At 50.2% G+C, this 21,463-nt stretch overlaps 2 protein-coding genes across 2 annotated transcripts; one reads left to right on the top strand and one right to left on the bottom strand.

Moving 5' to 3' along the window:
• Positions 1–707: 707 nt before the first annotated feature.
• On the top strand, positions 708–20,139 carry LOC144674394 (uncharacterized). The gene is given in 2 exon segments (XM_078535790.1): positions 708–1,409; positions 18,908–20,139. Coding segments are annotated over 2 exon segments (1,866 nt in total). The 3' UTR covers positions 20,072–20,139.
• LOC144674388 (uncharacterized) lies at positions 4,831–7,208 on the bottom strand. The gene is made up of 2 exons (XM_078535785.1): positions 7,153–7,208; positions 4,831–6,191 (listed from the first exon to the last, which is right to left on the bottom strand). Exon 2 carries the CDS (start codon positions 6,080–6,082, stop codon positions 4,961–4,963), a length of 1,122 nt encoding a protein of 373 aa, XP_078391911.1. The 5' UTR covers positions 6,083–6,191; positions 7,153–7,208; the 3' UTR covers positions 4,831–4,960.
• Positions 20,140–21,463: the final 1,324 nt, after the last annotated feature.

Here is a 21,463-nt window from a genome sequence, read left to right as displayed (position 1 = left end):
GCTGGGGGGAAACATGACACTGAGATTGTGCCCAGTCTTGTCCAGCCTGGGACAGTTGCCAGGGAGAGGAATGAAGTCAGTGGCTATGGAATAGTTTAGAGCAGGGACTGAAGACAATGTCTTTGGTCTTCACGATATTTAACTGGAGGAAATTTCTGTTCATCCAGTACTAGGAGTCAGACAAGTCAGGACAGTTTCAACTTGGAGGGGAACTTGGAAGTGATGGTTTTCATATACACCTGCTTCTCTGGTTCTTCCAGATGGTAGAAGTTGAGGGTTTGGAAGTTTCTGTCAAAGTTTAGGTTGAGTTGTGGATATATAAAATCCCTCTCCTTTGCCCCCTAATGCTCCCACATCTCAAAGTCTGCCTGTTCTCCCTTAGAAGCCAGAGTCCAGATCCAGATGAGATGGTGGATCCCTTTCCCTGAAGGACATTAGTGAACCAGTTGGGTTTTTATGACAATCCAGCAGTTTTCATGGTCACTTTTCCCTAGTGCCGGCCCCACAAATTACCAGATTCATTCAGCTCAATTTCACAATCTGTCTTTGTGGGTTCTCTTGCTCACTCCCTTTTCTCTGTTTTAAGTCAATTTCACAGGGTATTGGAGGGGAAGAATTTACAGTCAGGAAATTCAAACCCAAAATCACTTCAGGATCTAACAGAGTTGCAGAATTTATCGTAACCTGAATATTGTCGGATTTTGAACATGGAAGGAAAAAACACCATTCACAGTTGGGAGAAACCATACACGTGTTCTGTGTGTGGACGAGGCTTCAACCGATCATCTGACCTGTCGAGACACAAGCGCAGTCACACTGAGGAGAAAGCCTGTAAATGTGAGGACTGTGGGAAAGGATTCAATTTTCCAGTTCAGCTGGAATCTCATCGGCGCAGTCACACCGGGGAGAAGCCATTCACCTGCTCCGAGTGTGGGAAGGGATTCACTCTGTCATGTAACCTGTTGGCTCACCAGCGAGTTCACTCTGACGAGAAACCTTTTAAATGCCCAGACTGTGGGAAGTGCTATAAAAGTTCTGGTGAACTGATGCGCCATCAACGTATTCACACTGATGAGAGGCCATTCAGGTGCTCTCGGTGCCATACTGGGTTCAGGCAATTATCTGACCTCACTGTACACCAGCGAGTTCACACTGGAGAGAGGCCATTCACCTGCTCCGAGTGTGGGAAGGGATTCACTCAGTTAGCCAACCTGCTGACACACCAGCGCATTCATGCTGGTGAGAGGCCGTTCACCTGCTCCTTGTGTGGAAAGGGATTCACTACATTATCCAACCAGCTGGAGCACCAGCGAGTTCACACTGGGGAGAGGCCATTCACATGCACCGTATGTCAGAAGGGATTTGCTCACTCATCCACCCTGCTGAGACACCAGCGAGTTCACAAAGATGCATGAGAACGCCACCATCTTCATGTTTCCCACCAAGCCCCACGCCATCCTGACTTGGAACTATATCGCCGTTCCTTCACTGTCACTAGAAGAAAATCCAGGAACCCCTTTCCTAACAGCACTGTGGGTGTACCTATCCCACATGGACTGCAGTGATTCAAGAAGGCAGCTCACCAGCACCTTCTCAAGGGAAATTAGGGATGCGCAATAAATGCTGGCCCAGCCAGTGACACCAGCAACACCCACATCCCATGAACGAATAAGTAAAAAAACTTAGTGCTTGAATTTTGCTGTTAATCACACTTAGAACTGAACTACGTTCCTAGTTTATTTCTGCTGATGTAAATGAACTCCAGCCCAGTTATAGGGATTAATATTCTGGATAAAAGTTAAATAAATCAGCTTTGTTTTAAATTACACAATATGTTGAGTCATTTTAATATCTCTAACGTGTTAGCTCCTTTTGAATTGCTCTCCCTCTCCCCTGTCTCCTCCATCCTCACCCCCAACAAATGCTCATGGAGGGGCAGCTCATGGTCTTCTTTGTCACTAAAATTGAGACAATCCAACCAGCTGCCTCTGTTGTTTCCCTCTCTTCCCCTAACCTACTGGGCCAAACCTCCCCTAAAGTTCCCCTTATACTGAGCTCTGAACTCACATCTTCCTCTAGTTTCTCTCCCACCTCCCCTCATGCCCTCTCATCTTGTCCATGAGACACACCTCCTGCTCCATTGACACTATTCCCACTAAACTACTGACTGCACAACCTCTCCATGGGAAGATAATGCAGTGGATTCGGAGCTCTCTTCTCCCCAGCTCTGATCTAAGAAGCTGCAGCTACACTAGAGATATTTATATTTAACTTGTTCACCACATTCGTCATCTGGCCCTGTTCAAACCATAACCACAACGACATCTGTGTATTGTTCTGAGTGTGAGCACAAGGCTGTGTCACTATTACACACAGGTACCATTTCCTTGGTTCACATCTCTATACAATGACCAGCTCTTTACACATCCCCTTCCACACTCAAATCAACATCACAAATACAGATTATCTGCTCATTATCAGATTGCTTGTGGGATCTTGTTGGTTCCTTAAATCCCCTCTAAACCCCCTGCCCTTTATTTTCAATTTATGCCCCCTGGTTTTTGACACCACCGCTAATGGAAAATGTTTCTTCCTATCTACCCGATCTATGCCCCTCATAATTTTGTACACCCCTATCAGGTCCCCCCTCAGCCTTCGCTGCTCCAAGGAAAACAACCCTCGCCTATCCAGTCTCTCTTCATAGCTGAAACGCTCCAGCCCAGGCAACATCCTGGTGAATCTCCTCTGCACCCTCTCCAGTGCAATCACATCCTTCCTATAGTTTGGTGACCAGAATTGCACACAGCACTCCAGCTGTGGCCTAACTCGCATTTTATACAGCTCCAACATAACCTCCCTGCTTTTATATTCTGTGCCTCGGTTAATAAAGGCAAGTGTCCCATGTGAGCTGGGGTGGGGTGGAGACAGGCGACATTATGGAGATTGAAATATCTGGTGTTAGTGATGGTGTGGATATGTGGTCAGAAACTTATCTTGGGGTTAAATCTGACACCAGGACTGTGAACAGTGTGGTTGAGCCTCAGACAGTTCCCAGGGAGAGGGATGCACACGGCCGTTATGGAACAGAATTTTCCAGGCTGATCAAATCCACAAGGGAGACTTGGCCAAACTATCACAATGATTTTTCTATTTGCATTTATTACAAGGAGGCTTGTGCACTGAAGTCAGAAGTAATGAGTTCACGGCCACCTTCAGAGATTTTAAAGATTAATTTAAAGTATTTATTAACAAAAGAAGAAAAAACTTAAACACACACACACACAAAATCACGGTTACACAGTTACTTAATCTAATAGCATTTCGCAAAATTCATACTTAACCAGACTACCAACTACACACTTCCTTTAAGGCAACAGCCCAAATAGATTCCCAATTTATAAAGACATTCAATACTATTACCACAAGCACCCACTCGACAGTGAAATTCCAAAGGCCTTTAACACAACCTTGGTTACTGGAACAGCAAACGTCTGGAGGGTAGCTAGAGGCTTCCCCCACCCCCCCACCACACCCCCCCCCCCCCACCCCCCACCCCCACAAGTCTGTTTCACACGTTGCACCTTTCAAGATCTCACATGGCCATACCCCACACAACCTTCAATCCTTCTTTAAATATATTTTATACCTTTTGATTTGTAAATCCCATTGTTTTCTTTGTCTTTCGAAGTTACTTTTCCCAGAATACAAAAATCTTTCATGTTGTTATTATGGCCAGCGCTTTTGGGAAAAACAAATGCAATCACTTTGCCTGACTTATCTTGTCAGTTGTAGACATTACACCATCCCTTTGAAAATCAAACAACTCCTTCTTTATCTAAACATGTAAATTACCTTCACACCTTATCCACTGAGACCTCATTCCAGCTCACTCATCCCCATTTCAAATGCTTCTTTTACACCTCACTCCTTTGATAATTTAAAACTTGCAGTCTAATTGTCTTTAGTTAATTAAATTAGCCACACACACAGAACCATAAGCTTGCTTTACAAAATCCCACAATAATATCAGAAAAAAATCTGATAGTTCCTTGACAATTCAAAGTGGTGACTGAAGACAATAGCTTTGGTCTTCCCAAATTTTGATTGGAGAAAATTTCTGCTCATACAGTACTTGGTGTCGGATAAGCAGTTTGATAATTTAGTAACAGTGGAGGAATGGAGAGGGATGGTGGTGAGGTAGAGCTGGGCGTTGTCAGTGTACATGTGAAAACTAACACGTGCTTTTGGATGATGTTGCCTAGTGGCAGCGGGTAGATGAGAAATAGCAGGGGCCAAGGATAGATCCTTGGGGGACACCAAGTTCAAGGACTTTGTAGAGAAAAGGGAGTTTGGAGATGGGGTGGTAGGTTGTAAAGATGGTGGGATAAAGGTTTGTTTCTTCTCAGGAGGGTGATGGTGGTGGATTTTAAGGCAAGAGGGACAGATAAGAGAAAGAACCATTAACATTATCAGCTAACATGGAGAAAATGGATGGTCAGCAGTTTCGTGAGAATAGTGTCAAGGCAGCAGAAGGCAGGTCTCATTGACAAGATGAGCTCTGAGAGGGCAAGAGGGGAGAGAGGGGCGAAACTGGAGAAAAACACAGGTTCAGGGCAAGGGGCAGGGGGGAGCTTTAGAAAGAGTTTGACCCGGTGGGCCAGTGGAAGGAGGGAAGCAGCTGATTGGATTGTCTCAATCTTAGTGACAAAGAAGCTCCATGAGCTCCTCACACTTGTTGTTCGAGGTGTGGATGAAGGAGACAGAAGAGAGGGAGAGCATTTCAAAAGGAACTAATTTGTGTTAGAGATATTAAAAAGACTCAACACAGTGCAAGTTTAACACAAAGCTGATTTATTTGACTTTATCCAGAATATTAATTGGACTGGAGTTTATTAACATCAGCAGAAACAGACCAAATGGACACAGTTCAGTCCTGGATGTGATGAACAGAAAAACCCAATCACTTGTGAACTTGCTGATGTTTCAGCAGTTTGGATGAGGTTATGAATCCCCTCCCACACTCGGGGCAGCTGAATGGCCTCTCCCCAGTGTGAACTCGCTGGTGTCTCAGCAGGGAGGATGTGGTTGTGAATCCCCTCCCACACTCGGGGCAGCTGAATGGCCTCTCCCCAGTGTGAACTCGCCGGTGTCTCAGCAGGGAGGATGTGGTTGTGAATCCCTTCCCACACTCAGAGCAGGTGAATGGCCTCTCCCCTGTGTGCGTGCGCTGGTGTGTCAACAGGATGGATAAGCGCGTGAATCCCATCCCACACTCTGAGCAGGTGAATGGTCTCTCCCCATTGTGAATTCGCTGGTGTACAATGAGTTGAGATGATTGTCTGAACCCAGTCCCGCAGTGAGAGCACCTGAACGGTCTCTCATCGGTGTGAACACGTTGATGGATCATCAGGTCCCCGGAACTTTTAAAGCACTTCCCACAGTCTGGACATTTGAAAGGTCTCTCGTCAGTGTGAACACTCTGGTGATTCTGCAGGGTGGATGCGTTAGCAAATCCCTTCCCACACTTGGAGCAGGTGAATGGGCTCTCCCCAGTGTGAATTCGCTGGTGTACAGTGAGGTTAAATAATGTCTTGAACCCAGTCCCACAGTGCGAGCACCTGAATGGCCTCTCATCAGTGTGAACACGTTGATGGGCAGTCAGTTCCCGGGGACTTTTAAAGCACTTCCCGCAGTCTGGGCATTTGAAAGGTCTCTCATCAGTGTGAACTCGCTGGTGTGTCAGCAGGGTGGATGAGCGAGCAAATCCCTTCCCACACTCGGAGCAGGTGAACGGCCTCTCCCCAGTGTGAACTCGCCGATGTTTCAGAAGGCTGGACGAACAAGTAAATCCCTTCCTACACTCAGGGCAGGTGAATGGCCTCTCCCCAGTGTGAATTCGTTGATGATTTTCCAGCTCTGATGGGTAATTAAATCCCTTCCCACAGTCCCCACATTTCCACAGTTTCTCCCTGTTGTGACTGCATTTATGTTTCAACAGATTAGATGATCGGTTGAAGCCTCGTCCACACACAGAACACGTGTACGGTTTCTCCCCACTGTGAACGGTGCTTTTTCCTTCCATGTTCAACTTCCGATGATATCTGGGTGACGATAAACTGGGCAACTCTGTCAGATCCTGATGTGATGTTTGGTTTCAGTTTCCCAACTGCAAATCCTCCCCTTCTAATACCCTGTGAAATTGATTTAAAACAGAGAAAAGGGAGTGAGAGTGAACCCACAAAAACAGGTTGTGAAATTGAGCTGAATGAATCTGGTAATTTGTGGGGCCGGCACCAGGGAAAAGTGACCATGAAAACTGCTGGATTGTCATAAAAACCCAACTGGTTCACATGTCCTTCAGGGAAGGGAATCTGCCACCCAGTCTGGGCCTACACAAGGCACAGGCCTAGATGGGAGAAGACAGGAAGAGAGAGAAGGGTTGGGGTGGGAGAGGGAACGGTTGAAAAAGAGGGATTACAACTCAACCAGAATTTTGACAGAAACTCAAAACCCTGAACCTCCACCACCTAGAAGGGCCAGCTCACCACCACCTCCTCAAAGGAAACTAGGGATGGGCAATAAATGCTGGCCCATCCAACAAAGCCCACATCCTATGAATGAATGAAAAAAACATAAGGTATTAGCTAATCATAAAAGTATCACAGACACAGATTTAAGATTTAGGGTAAGATCTACAGGGGGAATGTGAGGGAGAAATTTCACACATTGAGTGTTAATGACCTGGAACTCAATGCTTAAACTCAAAGACCGATAATATCCAGGTCCTGATGAATCGAGTGACTCGAGTCAGATCTTAATGTGATCTTTGCTTTGAGTTTGCTGTGCGTAAATCCTCCCCTTCCAATCCCTTGTAAAAGGAGTTTCCAAAATCCATCCCCGTCAGTCCAAGATAGAAATTCACAACATTCTCTCCTCCTGCTGACAGGGATGACCACGCATGCGCCCTGCTGCACTTTAATCCCGCTCAAGATGGCGGTCGTTAACCCGGGCCTTTTGCTGGAGACGCGATCCCGCAGCCTTCGCTCCACAGATAGTTTCTTATTTTGGGTTCAGAGCCGCATCGAGTGCTTACAAACCCTCCCCGTCCACCCACCGGCTCTATTTTTCCCTCCACTCCGCTTTTTATCTTACCTCCTGTGGATCCGACAAACAAGCCTCCATCCACCGTCATTACACACACTGCGCATGCTCCAGATCACCGTGCCCGGTGGATTGACGGAAACTCCGGACCATTAGGAAGAGGGGACGGAGCTGGAGGTCCGATCGTGAGCGTGTGATCCTCCAACCAATCGGAGTGAATGAGGGGCGGGGCTGAATCCGGATGTCCCTCATTGGCTGAAACCCTGCATCATTTTGAAAGCTGATTTGTCTCAACCTCCAGGAGAAAACTGGACCTTTCTGTTTGTGGCTTTAAACAGATGAAACCCTGTGGGTGTGAAGCATACGTTTCAACATTTGTTAATGAAATGTGGGAACATGATGAAACAATGCTCAAACAATTCATGGGCTGACTTAAATGAATAACTGGGGAGACATGGATTGTTAACATTAAAACAAGGAGAGTCCCTGCTTCCAATAAGTGAACTGGCAGAAGGGTTAGGACAGGTTCAGGACGCTTCTCGCTTCTCGGCCTCTTGGCTAAGATCAAGTGTAGTGTTGCAGGGGCGACACCATGGTCCTGCCATGGCAAGGTCGGGATGGAAGGGCGAAAACCAATCGCAATCCGAATTCATACCGTGGGTTACCTATCACCGTCCGAGTCACGGTGAACCACAGCGACGAAGGAGGATCACCTATGGATCGGGGCTTCTTCACCAGGAGGATCCTGTTGAAGGCGTGCGGCTTCCAAGCTACGGAGATCTTCACCCTGCACGACTCCCGCAAAGGTGGTTATTTTGACGTCACGTTCAAGCAAGTGGCAGACTGCGTCCGGCTCCTGAGGGTGTTCGAGGAGAAGAGAGACCTGCCGGAGATGAAGATCCTGACGGCGGAGCCGCACTTTTCTCTGCCGTTGCAACGGGAACGTGAGGTGATGGTGCATGTGTACAACCCCTTCGTCCCTGTCGCCGACGTGGTCACCTTCCTCACCAGGTACTTCGATAAGGTGGGGAGCGGCACTGAGATTCGAGACGACTTGGGGATCTGGACAGGCAAACGCCTGTTTAAGGTCACGCTAAAGACCGATGGTAAGGGAGCCATTTTCCACCCTCCTTCCAGTTTCGCAATCGGGGGAAACCGTGGCTACCTGGTCTACGCTGGGCAACCCAAGCATTGCCGCTCATGCGGCAAGGCTGGTCATGTGGCGGCCAACTGCAGCGCCTCCCTCTGCAAGATCTGCAAACAGGAAGGGCACCAGACAAAAGACTGCAAACAGGCCAAGTGCTGCAACCTGTGTGGCGAGGCAAGTCACCTCTACAGGACCTGCCCCAAACGCTGCCGTACTTACGCACAGGCAGCCAAAGCCGACCACGGGGAAGCAGAAGAAATGTTCCGTGTCACTCCAACCACCAAGGCCCCCAGGGAGCTCAACGGGACAAAGGAGGACACAGAGAGAGACAAGGTGGAGAAAGAGATTGAGGCAACAGAGAGCCAATCAACAGCACCACCCCCTGAACCTTCCAGTCCTCAGGACAGCGAATCAATGGAGGAGGAGGCAGCAGTGGAAAAGCAGCAGGGGGAGTGGCGGACGGTGAAGAACAAGAAAAGTAAGAGGGAGCGAAGAAGAAGCAAAGGCGTTTCCCAGAGAAGCGGCAAGAGGCGTCTCCCATCCGACACGGATGACAAGGGCAGCAGCTCTTCGGATGAGGAAGTGCCAGAGCGGCACCGACAGAAGAGGCGGCAAAGCTCCAGGGCGTTGGAGGACGAGACACCCGAGCTCCAGAAAATTGGAGACAACAAGGAGACCAACGCACCCCAACTTTGCCTGCAACCTGAGGAGGCCAGTGCACCACAGCCCCTGGAATCTGGGAGCAGTGAGGCAATCATCGCACCCCAGCTCCAGGAAGCCGGGAACAGCAACCCCCCAGAGGGGGTGAGTTTTGGAGAAGCTTCTCCAGCAAAGGTCATCTCAAAATCCGCTCACTACGTGAACCTCCAGATGCCACTGGAGCAGAACACGGCCAAGGAGATCTACCTCAGCCCATCCAAAGTGAAGGAATTTGAGCTCACTACGGGTATGAAGGAGCAGACTAAAGGTCTGGGACTCTCAGAGACAGTGGGTTTGGTAGGAGAATAAATGCTTTAATATGGGTTTAAAGATTGTATCCATAAATGTGCGTAGCATTAAATCTACTACGCGATGTGTTGCGACCTTGGACTACCTTGCCAAGGTCAAAGCTGACCTGTTGTTTCTGCAGGAGTGTGCGATACCGCACCTCAGCTCCTACAGGCAATGGTCACGATGGTGGTCCCACGGGCCATCGATCTGGTCGGGCGGAAACGACTCTCGTTCCTCCGGCCTGGGTATTCTGCTGCGGGGAGGCAACTTCACCGTCTCCGAGGTCAAGGAGGTGGTGGGCGGGCGACTCCTGGTAGCAGACGTAATGTACAAGAACGCTCCACTCCGGTTAATTAACGTGTACGGCCCGGCACAAGGGGCTGAGCGGCTGGAGGTTTTTCAGCAGCTCCCACTGCTGCTGGCGACCTCCAGGCCGGTCATTCTGGGCGGGGACTTCAACTGCATCATCGATGCGGCTGGACGATCCGGCAGGGCCGGAAGCAGATTGGACGCTACGTCCAGATCCCTGATGGAAACAGTTAAGGATGCCAAGCTGCACGACGTCTTCAGCAACCCTGCAGACGGAGCGCAGCGTAGATACACCTGGTCGCGGCCAGACGGGTCCATTCGTTCCAGGATAGACTTCCTGTTTGTGTCCCGTGCATTCACAGTCAGATCCACCGAGGTCAAGCCGGTGTTCTTCTCTGACCACTGCCTCCTACTGGCGGACTGCCACTTGGAGGAAGACCTGAGGGTGGGCAGGGGGGCATGGAAGCTAAATGTGCAACTGCTGACCCCAGAGAACATTGAGGAGCTCAAGAGGGATTACAAAGGTTGGAGAACCGTGAAACCCCTCTTTGAGTCCCTGACACACTGGTGGGAAGTGATCAAGGGAAGCATCAAGAGGTTTTTCATCCGCAAAGGCACCCAGAAAGCTAGAAAGGAACAGAGGGAAATGTCCCGACTCCAGGAAAAGATGCAGAATCTGCTCCGGCTGCGGTCGATGGGGGTGGATGTCAAGGAGGAGCTCCAAGAGGTGAAGGGCCAGCAAGCCTCGCACTTTGCCTCGGAGGCCTCCAAGATCATCTTCCGTTCCAGAGTCCGCTCCGTGGAGCAGGATGAGACGTGCTCACGTTTCTTCTTCCAAAAGGTACACAGAGAGCGCTCTGTGATCAGCAGCCTGAAGGAAGAAGACGGCTCAGTAAAGTCATCACGGTCCGACATTCTGAGGATCAGCAAATCCTTTTATGCCGGACTGTATGACGTGAAGCCCACGGACAGCACGGCCTCCCAGTCCTTCCTGTCCTCTATCACGGAGGTCCTAGACCACAGTACGCGGGAGAGCCTAGACAAACCGCTAACTCCTGACGAACTGACTAAGGCCCTCGAGTCCTTCGAGAAGAGTAAAACCCCCGGAAGCGACGGCCTGCCGGCGGAGTTGTATTCGGCTCTGTGGGACTTGATCGGCCCAGACCTGCTAGAAGTGTACGAGAGTATGCTCCTGGCCGGCAGCATGTCAGAATCCATGAGGAAAGGCATCATCACCCTCATCTACAAGCACAAGGGGGAAAGGGAGGAAATTAGAAATTGGCGACCCATTTCACTGTTGAATATGGACTATAAGATTCTGTCCAAGGTCATCGCCAACCGGGTCAAATCCGCTCTGGAATTGGTGATTCACCCTGACCAGACCTGCTCTGTGCCAGGCAGGAAGATCTCTGACAGCCTGGCGCTGCTCAGGGATACGATTGCCTATGTACAGGACAGGGGTGTGGATACCTGCCTCATCAGCTTGGATCAGGAGAAGGCCTTTGACAGAATATCGCACACCTACATGGGGGATGTGCTCTCCAAAATGGGCTTTGGGGAGGGAATTCGAAATTGGATCCAACTGCTCTACACTAACATCAGTAGCGCAGTCTCAATCAATGGGTGGGAAACAGATAGCTTTCCGATCAAATCTGGAGTCAGGCAGGGCTGCCCTCTCTCGCCTGTCCTTTTCGTGTGCTGCATAGAACCCTTTGCCGAGTCCATCAGGAAGGATCCGGGCATAAGAGGAGTGACGATCCCAGGCAGTGGAGGCACTCAGGTAAAAGCCTCCCTGTACATGGACGACGTCGCCGTCTTCTGCTCGGATCCGCTGTCGGTGCGCAGACTGATGCACGTCTGCGACCAGTTCGAACTGGCCTCGGGAGCCAAGGTAAATCGTGGGAAGAGCGAGGCCATGTTCTTTGGGAACTGGGCTGACCGATCCTTTGTCCCCTTCACTGTCAGGGCTGACGGCCTGAAGGTGCTGGGGATATGGTTCGGAGGGACCGGGGCATGCGTTAGAAACTGGAAGGAGCGAGTGGCTATGGTGAAAAGGAAACTGGGCATGTGGGAGCGACGCTCCCTCTCCATTGCGGGTAAGAACCTGGTCATCAGGTGTGAGGTACTCTCGCTGTTGCTGTACGTGGCGCAGGTCTGGCCCATTCCACACTCCTGCGCGATGGCGATCACTCGAGCCATCTTCCGCTTTATCTGGAGGTCGAAAATGGATCGTGTCCGCAGGGACGCGATGTACAAGCCTCTAGATAAAGGGGGAAAAAACGTGCCCAACATCGCCCTCATACTGATGGCCACCTTTGTGTGCGGCTGCATCAAGCGGTGCGTAGACCCTCAGTACGCAAACACCAAGTGTCACTACGTGCCGAGGTTCTACCTGTCCCCGGTGTTGCGAAGGATGGGTCTGGCCACGCTGCCGCGGAACGCTCCAAGTAGTTGGACCGTGCCGTACCACCTGTCCCTGGTGGAAAAATTTATGCAGAAAAACACCTTTGACCACAAGTCCATCAGGCAGTGGTCAGCACGTAACGTCCTAGAGGCCCTGAGGGATAAGGAGAGGGTGGACCCTGTGGGATGGTTCCCCGAGCAGACTGTCAAAGTCATTTGGCAGAATGCCTCATCGCCAGAACTTTCCAACAAGCACCAAGACGTAGCTTGGCTGGTGGTGAGAAAGGCCCTCCCCGTCAGATCCTTCCTACACGCCAGGAGTCTCACCCCCTCTGCACGATGCCCTCGAGGTGGCTGTGGTGGGGAAGAGACCGTTGTTCACCTCCTTGTGGATTGTGCCTTTGCAAAGAAAGTCTGGAGAGAGATGCAGTGGTTGCTGTCGAGGTTCATCCCGAGCAGTTCTGTGACACAGGACTCTGTGCTCTACGGGCTGTTCCCAGGGACACACACCGAGACAAACATCAACTGCAGCTGGAGGATCATCAACTCGGTGAAAGACGCGCTTTGGTCTGCCCGAAACTTGTTGGTCTTCCAGCACAAAGAGTTGTCCCCGACCGATTGTTGCGGACTGGCACAATCCAAAGTCCAGGACTACGTGCTGAGGGACGCACTAAAGCTTGGGGCAGCTGCCGCAAAGGCGCAATGGGGAAGGGTCGCTGTCTAAGACCTTTCTACCACAGCGCACCGAGAGACTGGGAACTGTTTAGAGCCCCTCGGGCTGTACAGATCAAAATGAAAGGCTGTAAATGACTGTAATATTGTTTGTACTGATGCACCTGGTGATACATTTTGTAAAAGTTTAACCTGGATTGTACCCTTGTAATGTTGTTTTTGAAATGGTTTTGAATGTGATTGAAGATTTTTATGAATAAAGTATATTTTTACAAAAAAAAAAAAAAAAAAAAGGTTCAGGACGCTTCTCGGCCTTTTGGCTAAGATCAAGTGTTGCAGGGGCGACACCATGGTCCTGCCAAGGCAAGGTCGGGATGGAAGGGCGATAACCAATCGCAATCCAAATCCATACCGTGGGTTACCTATCACCGTCCGAGTCACGGTGAACCACAGCGAAGGAGGATCACCTATGGATCGGGGCTTCTTCACCAGGAGGATCCTGTTGAAGGCGTGCGCCTTCCAAGCTCCGGAGATCTTCACCCTGCATGACTCCCGCAAAGGTGGTTATTTTGACGTGACGTTCAAGCGGGTGGCAGACTGCGTCCGGCTCCTGAGGGTGTTCGAGGAGAAGAGAGACCTGCCGGAGATGAAGATCCTGACGGCGGAGCCGCACTTTTCTCTGCCGTTGCAACGGGAACGTGAGGTGATGGTGCATGTGTACAACCCCTTCGTCCCTGTCGCCGACGTGGTCACCTTCCTCACCAGGTACTTCGATAAGGTGGGGAGCGGCACCGAGATTCGAGACGACTTGGGGATCTGGACAGGCAAACACCTGTTTAAGGTCACGCTAAAGACCGATGGTAAGGGAGCCATTTTCCACCCTCCCTCCAGTTTCGCTATCGGGGGAAACCGGGGCTACCTGGTCTACGCTGGGCAACCCAAGCATTGTCGCTCATGCGGCAAGGCTGGTCATGTGGCGGCCAACTGCAGCGCCTCCCTCTGCAAGATCTGCAAACAGGAAGGGCACCAGACAAAAGACTGCAAACAGGCCAAGTGCTGCAACCTGTGTGGCGAGGCAAGTCACCTCTACAGGACCTGCCCCAAACGCTGCCGTACTTACGCACAGGCAGCCAAAGCCGACCAGGGGGAAGCAGAAGAAATGTTTCGTGTCACTCCAACCACCAAGGCCCCCAGGGAGCTCAACGGGACAAAGGAGGACACAGAGAGAGACAAGGTGGAGAAAGAGATCGAGGCAACAGAGAGCCAATCAACAGCACTACCCCCTGAACCTCCCAGTCCTCAGGACAGCGAATCAATGGAGGAGGAGGCAGCAGTGGAAAAGCAGCAGGGGGAGTGGCGGACGGTGAAGAAGAAGAAAAGTAAGAGGGAGCGAAGAAGAAGCAAAGGCGTTTCCCAGAGAAGCGGCAAGAGGCGTCTCCCATCCGACACGGATGACAAGGGCAGCAGCTCTTCGGATGATGAAGTGCCAGAGCGGCACCGACAGAAGAGGCGGCAAAGCTCCAGGGCGTTGGAGGACGAGACACCCGAGCTCCAGAAAATTGGAGACAACAAGGAGACCAGCGCACCCCAACTTTGCCTGCAACCTGAGGAGGCCAGTGCACCACAGCCCCTGGAATCTGGGAGCAGTGAGGCAATCATCGCACCCCAGCTCCAGGAAGCCGGGAACAGCAACACCCCAGAGGGGGTGAGTTTTGGAGAAGCTTCTCCAGCAAAGGTCATCTCAAAACCCGCTCTCTACGTGAACCTCCAGATGCCACTGGAGCAGAACACGGCCAAGGAGATCTACCTCAGCCCATCCAAAGTGAAGGAATTTGAGCTCACTACGGGTATGAAGGAGCAGACTAAAGGTCTGGGACTCTCAGAGACAGTGGGTTTGGTAGGAGAATAAATGCTTTAAAATGGGTTTAAAGATTGTATCCATAAATGTGCGTAGCATTAAATCTACTACGCGATGTGTTGCGACCTTGGACTACCTAGCCAAGGTCAAAGCTGACCTGTTGTTTCTGCAGGAGTGTGCGATACCGCACCTCAGCTCCTACAGGCAATGGTCACGATGGTGGTCCCACGGGCCATCGATCTGGTCGGGCGGAAACGACTCTCGTTCCTCCGGCCTGGGTATTCTGCTGCGGGGAGGCAACTTCACCGTCTCCGAGGTCAAGGAGGTGGTGGGCGGGCGACTCCTGGTAGCAGACGTAATGTACAAGAACGCTCCACTCCGGTTAATTAACGTGTATGGCCCGGCACAAGGGGCTGAGCGGCTGGAGGTTTTTCAGCAGCTCCCACTGCTGCTGGCGACCTCCAGGCCGGTCATTCTGGGCGGGGACTTCAACTGCATCATCGATGCGGCTGGACGATCCGGCAGGGCCGGAAGCAGATTGGACGCTACGTCCAGATCCCTGATGGAAACAGTTAAGGATGCCAAGCTGCACGACGTCTTCAGCAACCCTGCAGACGGAGCGCAGCGTAGATACACCTGGTCGCGGCCAGACGGGTCCATTCGTTCCAGGATAGACTTCCTGTTTGTGTCCCGTGCATTCACAGTCAGATCCACCGAGGTCAAGCCGGTGTTCTTCTCTGACCACTGCCTCCTACTGGCGGACTGCCACTTGGAGAAGGACCTGAGGGTGGGCAGGGGGGCATGGAAGCTAAATGTGCAACTGCTGACCCCAGAGAACATTGAGGAGCTCAAGAGGGATTACAAAGGTTGGAGAACCGTGAAACCCCTCTTTGAGTCCCTGACGCACTGGTGGGAAGTGATCAAGGGAAGCATCAAGAGGTTTTTCATCCGCAAAGGCACCCAGAAAGCTAGAAAGGAACAGAGGGAAATGTCCCGACTCCAGAAAAAGATGCAGAATCTGCTCCGGCTGCAGTCGATGGGGGTCGATGTCAAGGAGGAGCTCCAAGAGGTGAAGGGCCAGCAAGCCTCGCACTTTGCCTCGGAGGCCTCCAAGATCATCTTCCGTTCCAGGGTCCGCTCCGTGGAGCAGGATGAGACGTGCTCACGTTTCTTCTTCCAAAAGGTACACAGAGAGCGCTCTGTGATCAGCAGCCTGAAGGAAGAAGACGGCTCAGTAAAGTCATCACGGTCCGACATTCTGAGGATCAGCAAATCCTTTTATGCCGGACTGTATGACGTGAAGCCCACGGACAGCACGGCCTCCCAGTCCTTCCTGTCCTCTATCACGGAGGTCTTAGACCACAGTACGCGGGAGAGCCTAGACAAACCGCTAACTCCTGACGAACTGACTAAGGCCCTCGAGTCCTTCGAGAAGAGTAAAACTCCCGGAAGCGACGGCTTGCCGGCGGAGTTGTATTCGGCTCTGTGGGACTTGATCGGCCCAGACCTGCTAGGAGTGTTGCGAAGGATGGGTCTGGCCACGCTGCCGCGGAACGCTCCAAGTAGTTGGACCGTGCCGTACCACCTGTCCCTGGTGGAAAAATTTATGCAGAAAAACACCTTTGACCACAAGTCCATCAGGCAGTGGTCAGCACGTAACGTCCTAGAGGCCCTGAGGGAAAAGGAGAGGGTGGACCCTGTGGGATGGTTCCCCGAGCAGACTGTCAAAGTCATTTGGCAGAATGCCTCATCGCCAGAACTTTCCAACAAGCACCAAGACGTAGCTTGGCTGGTGGTGAGAAAGGCCCTCCCCGTCAGATCCTTCCTACACGCCAGGAGGCTCACCCCCTCTGCACGTTGCCCTCGAGGTGGCTGTGGTGGGGAAGAGACCGTTGTTCACCTCCTTGTGGATTGTGCCTTTGCAAAGAAAGTCTGGAGAGAGATGCAGTGGTTGCTGTCGAGGTTCATCCCGAGCAGTTCTGTGACACAGGACTCTGTGCTCTACGGGCTGTTCCCAGGGACACACACCGAGACAAACATCGACTGCAGCTGGAGGATCATCAACTCGGTGAAAGAGGCGCTTTGGTCTGCCCGAAACTTGTTGGTCTTCCAGCACAAAGAGTTGTCCCCGACCGATTGTTGCGGACTGGCACAATCCAAAGTCCAGGACTACGTGCTGAGGGACACACTAAAGCTTGGGGCAGCTGCCGCAAAGGCGCAATGGGGAAGGGTCGCTGTATAAGACCTTTCTACCACAGCGCACCGAGAGACTGGGAACTGTTTAGAGCCCCTCGGCCTGTACAGATCAAAATGAAAGGCTGTAAATGATTGTAATATTGTTTGTACTGATGCACCTGGTGATACATTTTGTAAAAGTTTAACCTGGATTGTACCCTTGTAATTTTGTTTTTGAAATGGTTTGGAATGTGATTGAAGATATTTTATGAATAAAGTATATTTTTACAAAAAAAAGGTTCAGGAGAATGTCATAATTCAGAATAACACAGACTCTGAAGAAGAGTCATACGGACTCGAAACATTAACTCTGTGTTTCTTTCCACAGATGCTGTCAGACCTGCTGAATTTTTCCAGAATTTTTTGTATTTCTTACAGACTATAAAGGAACAGCTGATCTCAAAGATAATCTTTTGCAGTATGTGTGGAGGGGATCAGCTGAATCAGGTTTAAAGGGGTGAAATGATATTTTTTCTAGATTGGACAATCACATTAAAATCTGCAACTCAGATGGGACCATGGATTATTGCAGATTTCCATCGGTGCATTATTCCAGGAAGCCTTAAAATCATACGGACAGTATTTCAGAACCAGGGTTCCAACTGTACGGGGGCAATGGGCAATTTTATCCCAGAAAAACCCGCAAAAAATCAATCACAGGGACAGCCACTATAAGAACAACCTTTGTCGGAGGCAGAATCTGTGGGCAGGAGCTCCTCCAGTCGCAATGCAGAATCCCAGCTGCTGGGGTGCTGGGTAATTGTGAGTGGAAAATATTTTTTTTGTGATTACTTTGTGGTTATGGGATTGAAACTTTGACCGTAGACCAATCAATAAAGATCAGAACCAAATGATAAAGAAACACCAATGCACGGAACTTCCATTATACAGCAGAAGGAAAGGGAATGGGCATTTGTAAAGAATTTACAGCAAGTTAGTTGAACATGACTTGCCCTTAACACGTTTGAGCTGGCTTGAAATGTGTTTAAATCACTTCTAGAAATGGAACATGGCAGAGCACCCATTTACTAGGATTTGCGTGTGATTTTTCTTTTTATTTGTTCACAATTGGGTATCAGAAAATTGTTTTCGTTCTCTATTTTGTGTTTCAATGGCACTGCCGATACCCACAATCTCCTGCGTGTGTGAAAGTGCCCTAGTCACAGTGCAGGAGCCCAACGCGCAGGCGCAATTCTGATGATACCTGGAGCATGCGCAGTGTCAGTTTGCTCAGAGCCCTGGGAGTGCGGGAGACGCGGGTGAGATTCGCTGAGGCGGAGGGAGGAGCGGTTCTGGGAGCCGGGGTGGGGAGGATCCAGAAACACCCGGTGTAGGCCGCAATCCCGGATCACAGCCTCCATGACCCGTGTTTGCAGCTCCGGGGCTTCTTCCCGGTGACAGAGCCGGCTTCAGGGGAAGAGGCTCCGGAGCGGGAGGTTCAGAAACTGCGGGGAGACCGCGGGCCGCCCGGGGGCTCAGAAACTGGGGGGACGGACTCAGGGTCCGGGTAAGACACACCCGGGAGGGTCCCCCCTCCTGTGTCCCGCCCGACGGCAGCTGGGGTCCCGCCTGAGACCCTGAATCAGAGACACAGGAGCTGGAGAACTGAACCCAGGCAGAGGAGAGGGAGGGAGAAAACTGGGAGTGGAGGAAAGAAATGGTGGAGATGGTGAGATGGGTTTGGATTTCAGCCCAGGGAGGAGGGAGAGTGTGTGGGACGGGGATTTACAGCTTTGGGGGAACAAGAGAGGAATAAATGTTCCATAGAAACTCTGTTCTGAATTTCAGTCCTGGATTTATAGTGATGACTTTTGTAAACTCGTTTTACAGGGTATTAAACGGCGGTGACTGGCAGACAGAAAACGCAAAGCAAACATCACATCAAGATCTGTCAGAGGCACTGAATTCATCAGGACCTGAGTATCATCAACTTTTGAATGTGGAAGGAGAAATGTTTGTCTATTCTGTCTTTGGGAAAGGATTTCAAACATCGGTGTGACTGGAAAAGCCTCCACACACACACACCCGAGTAAGAGTGTTCCAGTGAATTGACTTTGGAAAAAACTTTAAGCAGTTACACAGTCTGCAAAAATATCGCACCATTCACAGTGGGGAGAAACTGTTCACGTGTTGTGTGTGGACAAGGCTTCAGCTAAGCGTCCAACCTGGAGAGAGACAAGGACCCCCACACCATGGAGAAACCATGGAAATGTATGGACTGTGGGAAGGGATTCAGTTTCCCATCCCAACTGGAAGTTCATCGGCGCAGTCATACTGGGGAGAGACCGTTCACCTGCTCTATCTGTGGGAAGGGATTCACCCATTTGTACAACCTTCGGACACACCAGCGAGTTCACACTGAGGAGAGGCCATTCACCTGCCCTGTGTGTGGGAAGGACTTCACTCGGTCATCCCACATTGTGACACACCAACTTGTTCACACTGATAAGAGACCGTTTACATGTTCTAACTGTGAGAAGAGTTTTAAATGCAGAAAAGATCTGCTGATACATCAACGTATTCACACTGGGGAGAGGCCGTTCACCTGCTCCGTGTGTGGGAAGGGATTCATTCAGTCATCCCACCTTCTAACACATCAACTTGTTCACTCTGATAACAAATTTTTTAATTGTTCTGACTGTGACAAGAGCTTTAAAAGCAAAAAGGATCTGCTAACACATCAATATACTCACACTGGAGAGAGGCCATTCACCTGTACCAACTGTGGGAAGGGATTCAGCCGTCCGTCTGCCCTACTGAATCACCAGCGAATTCACACTGGGGAGAGGCCGTTCACCTGCTCTGACTGTGGGAAGGGATTCATTAATTCATCCAACCTTCTGATACACCAGCAACTTCACACGGGGGATAGACCGTTCACCTGCTCTGACTGTGGGAAGGGATTCACCCGTTCATCTAACCTTCTGACACACCAACAGGTTCACACTGAGGAGAGACCATTCACTTGCTCCGTGTGTGGGAAGGGATTCACTCGGTCATCCAACCTATTGAATCACCAACGAATACACACTGGAGAGAGGCCGTTCACCTGCTCTGTGTGTGGGAAGGGATTCACTCAGTTATCCAACCTGCTGACACACCAGAGCATTCACAGTGGGGAGAGGCCATTTACCTGCTCTGTGTGTGGGAAGAGATTTTCTCATTCATCCTATCTGCTGTAACACCAGCGAGTTCACAGTGGGGAGAGGCCGTTCGCCTGTAATGCCTGCGGAAAGGCATTCACTCAGTCATCACACCTGCGAACACACCAGTGGGTTCACAAGCGACTGCAAGGTTTGGATTCTACTCCTGTTGATGCTGTTAATCATACCAGGACTGAACCATGTTCATTCTGACTGTCCTGACCTGTTGATGAGGTTCAATATTCTGAATAAATGTGACATAAATCAGCTTTGTTTGTAGATTTTTGTTTTTCCCCACTTGAGTGTTTAACATCGCCTGACTGGAGTCAGAAAGGACAATCTGGGGGAGGATCTTACAGTAGGAACAAAACTTCAGCCTGGACACAGTCCATTAGGTTCACAGTGAGGGACCCCCAAACAACACTTTGGTTTTTCTCATCTTTCTTCACTGACTGCACAATCCCCATGTGGGTGAATCCTGAGGTGTGTAAGAAATGTGTCTCAGCTGCTCTCTTCCATGGTTCAGAGCTCCTAGACACAGAACAGAAGGCTCTTTTACAACTGGGTTTAGAGTCAGGAAGAACAACGGTGAATGCTGGAAACGTGCTGCCAAATGAAAGGTTGGTGTAAAATTGTGATCTGTTCCTGACTGAAAGTGAAACAGCAGGTTTAAGTTTCCAGACGGAAAATGGTTCTTAATAAGTCTAAAATGGTTCAACGTGTTTGTGTGTCAGTCCCGAGTCGCTGAATCGAAACATGCTGAAATTTATTGGGTTAAAATCTGCATTAAACTAGAAGCTGGAGGAGTTCACAGGAGACTGTTAACTGCTGGGACAATAATACAACAGGTTGATTCCCAGAAAAAGAACGACCTGCAGCGTATGTCCAAGAATTCCCAGTTTTATTGATGTGTGCTTCCCACACACTGTCCTTTTAAATATACCTCACTCCTACCAGCCTTTAACTATCAGAAAGGTAACAGAGAGAAGGCTGAAGCTGTTTCTGCCCCTTTAACTTCACAGTGTCAGGACCCCTTTGGTCCCTTTAAGAATGAGTGATGTGTTCAGCTGAAGATTCCTGTTGGTAGTTTTCTGGACGGTTTCCTTATTCTGATCATTCCCGGTGAGCCTTGGGTGTGTGAACCCGCCCCACCCCCAGACGCGGCAACCCACCCTGTCCCCGGGTGTGTGAACCTGCTCTATGTGGTACTCGCCTGTGGGCTCTCGTGTTTCTCTCCAGTTCGTTTATTCTGCTCCTTCTGCTTGAAGTTGCTGTTTGTGATTTTATCTGGAAGTTTAACAGTAACGGTATTAACCAATGTTATGGTCAAACTGTAGATGCAAAATGTCACCTTAGCTCCTTAAACATTTCAGTAGCAGCTTGGTTACAGTGACAACACTGATTTCAGGATCTCTAGATTGTGGATTTCACCTTCAGAACCTGAGCATATTGACCAGGCTTCTAACCTCATGATGATATTCAAAATCTGCAATTGAAATCTGGTCTCAGTGATGGTGTCCATGAAACTATCATTGATTGTTGTAAAAACCCATCTGCTTCACTAATGTCCTTTATGGAGGGAAATCTGCTATCCTCACCTGGTCT

Source organism: Cetorhinus maximus, unplaced genomic scaffold (genome assembly GCF_964194155.1).
Source record: "Cetorhinus maximus unplaced genomic scaffold, sCetMax3.hap1.1 HAP1_SCAFFOLD_650, whole genome shotgun sequence".
In the NCBI taxonomy this organism is placed as follows: Eukaryota; Metazoa; Chordata; class Chondrichthyes; order Lamniformes; family Cetorhinidae; genus Cetorhinus; species Cetorhinus maximus.
This window is presented reverse-complemented; position numbering and strand designations above follow the sequence as displayed.

Bases quoted from the DNA above. Each gene is read 5' to 3' on its own strand.
- LOC144674388 (XM_078535785.1), bottom strand. From the start codon at position 6,082: ATGGAAGGAAAAAGCACCGTTCACAGTGGGGAGAAACCGTACACGTGT.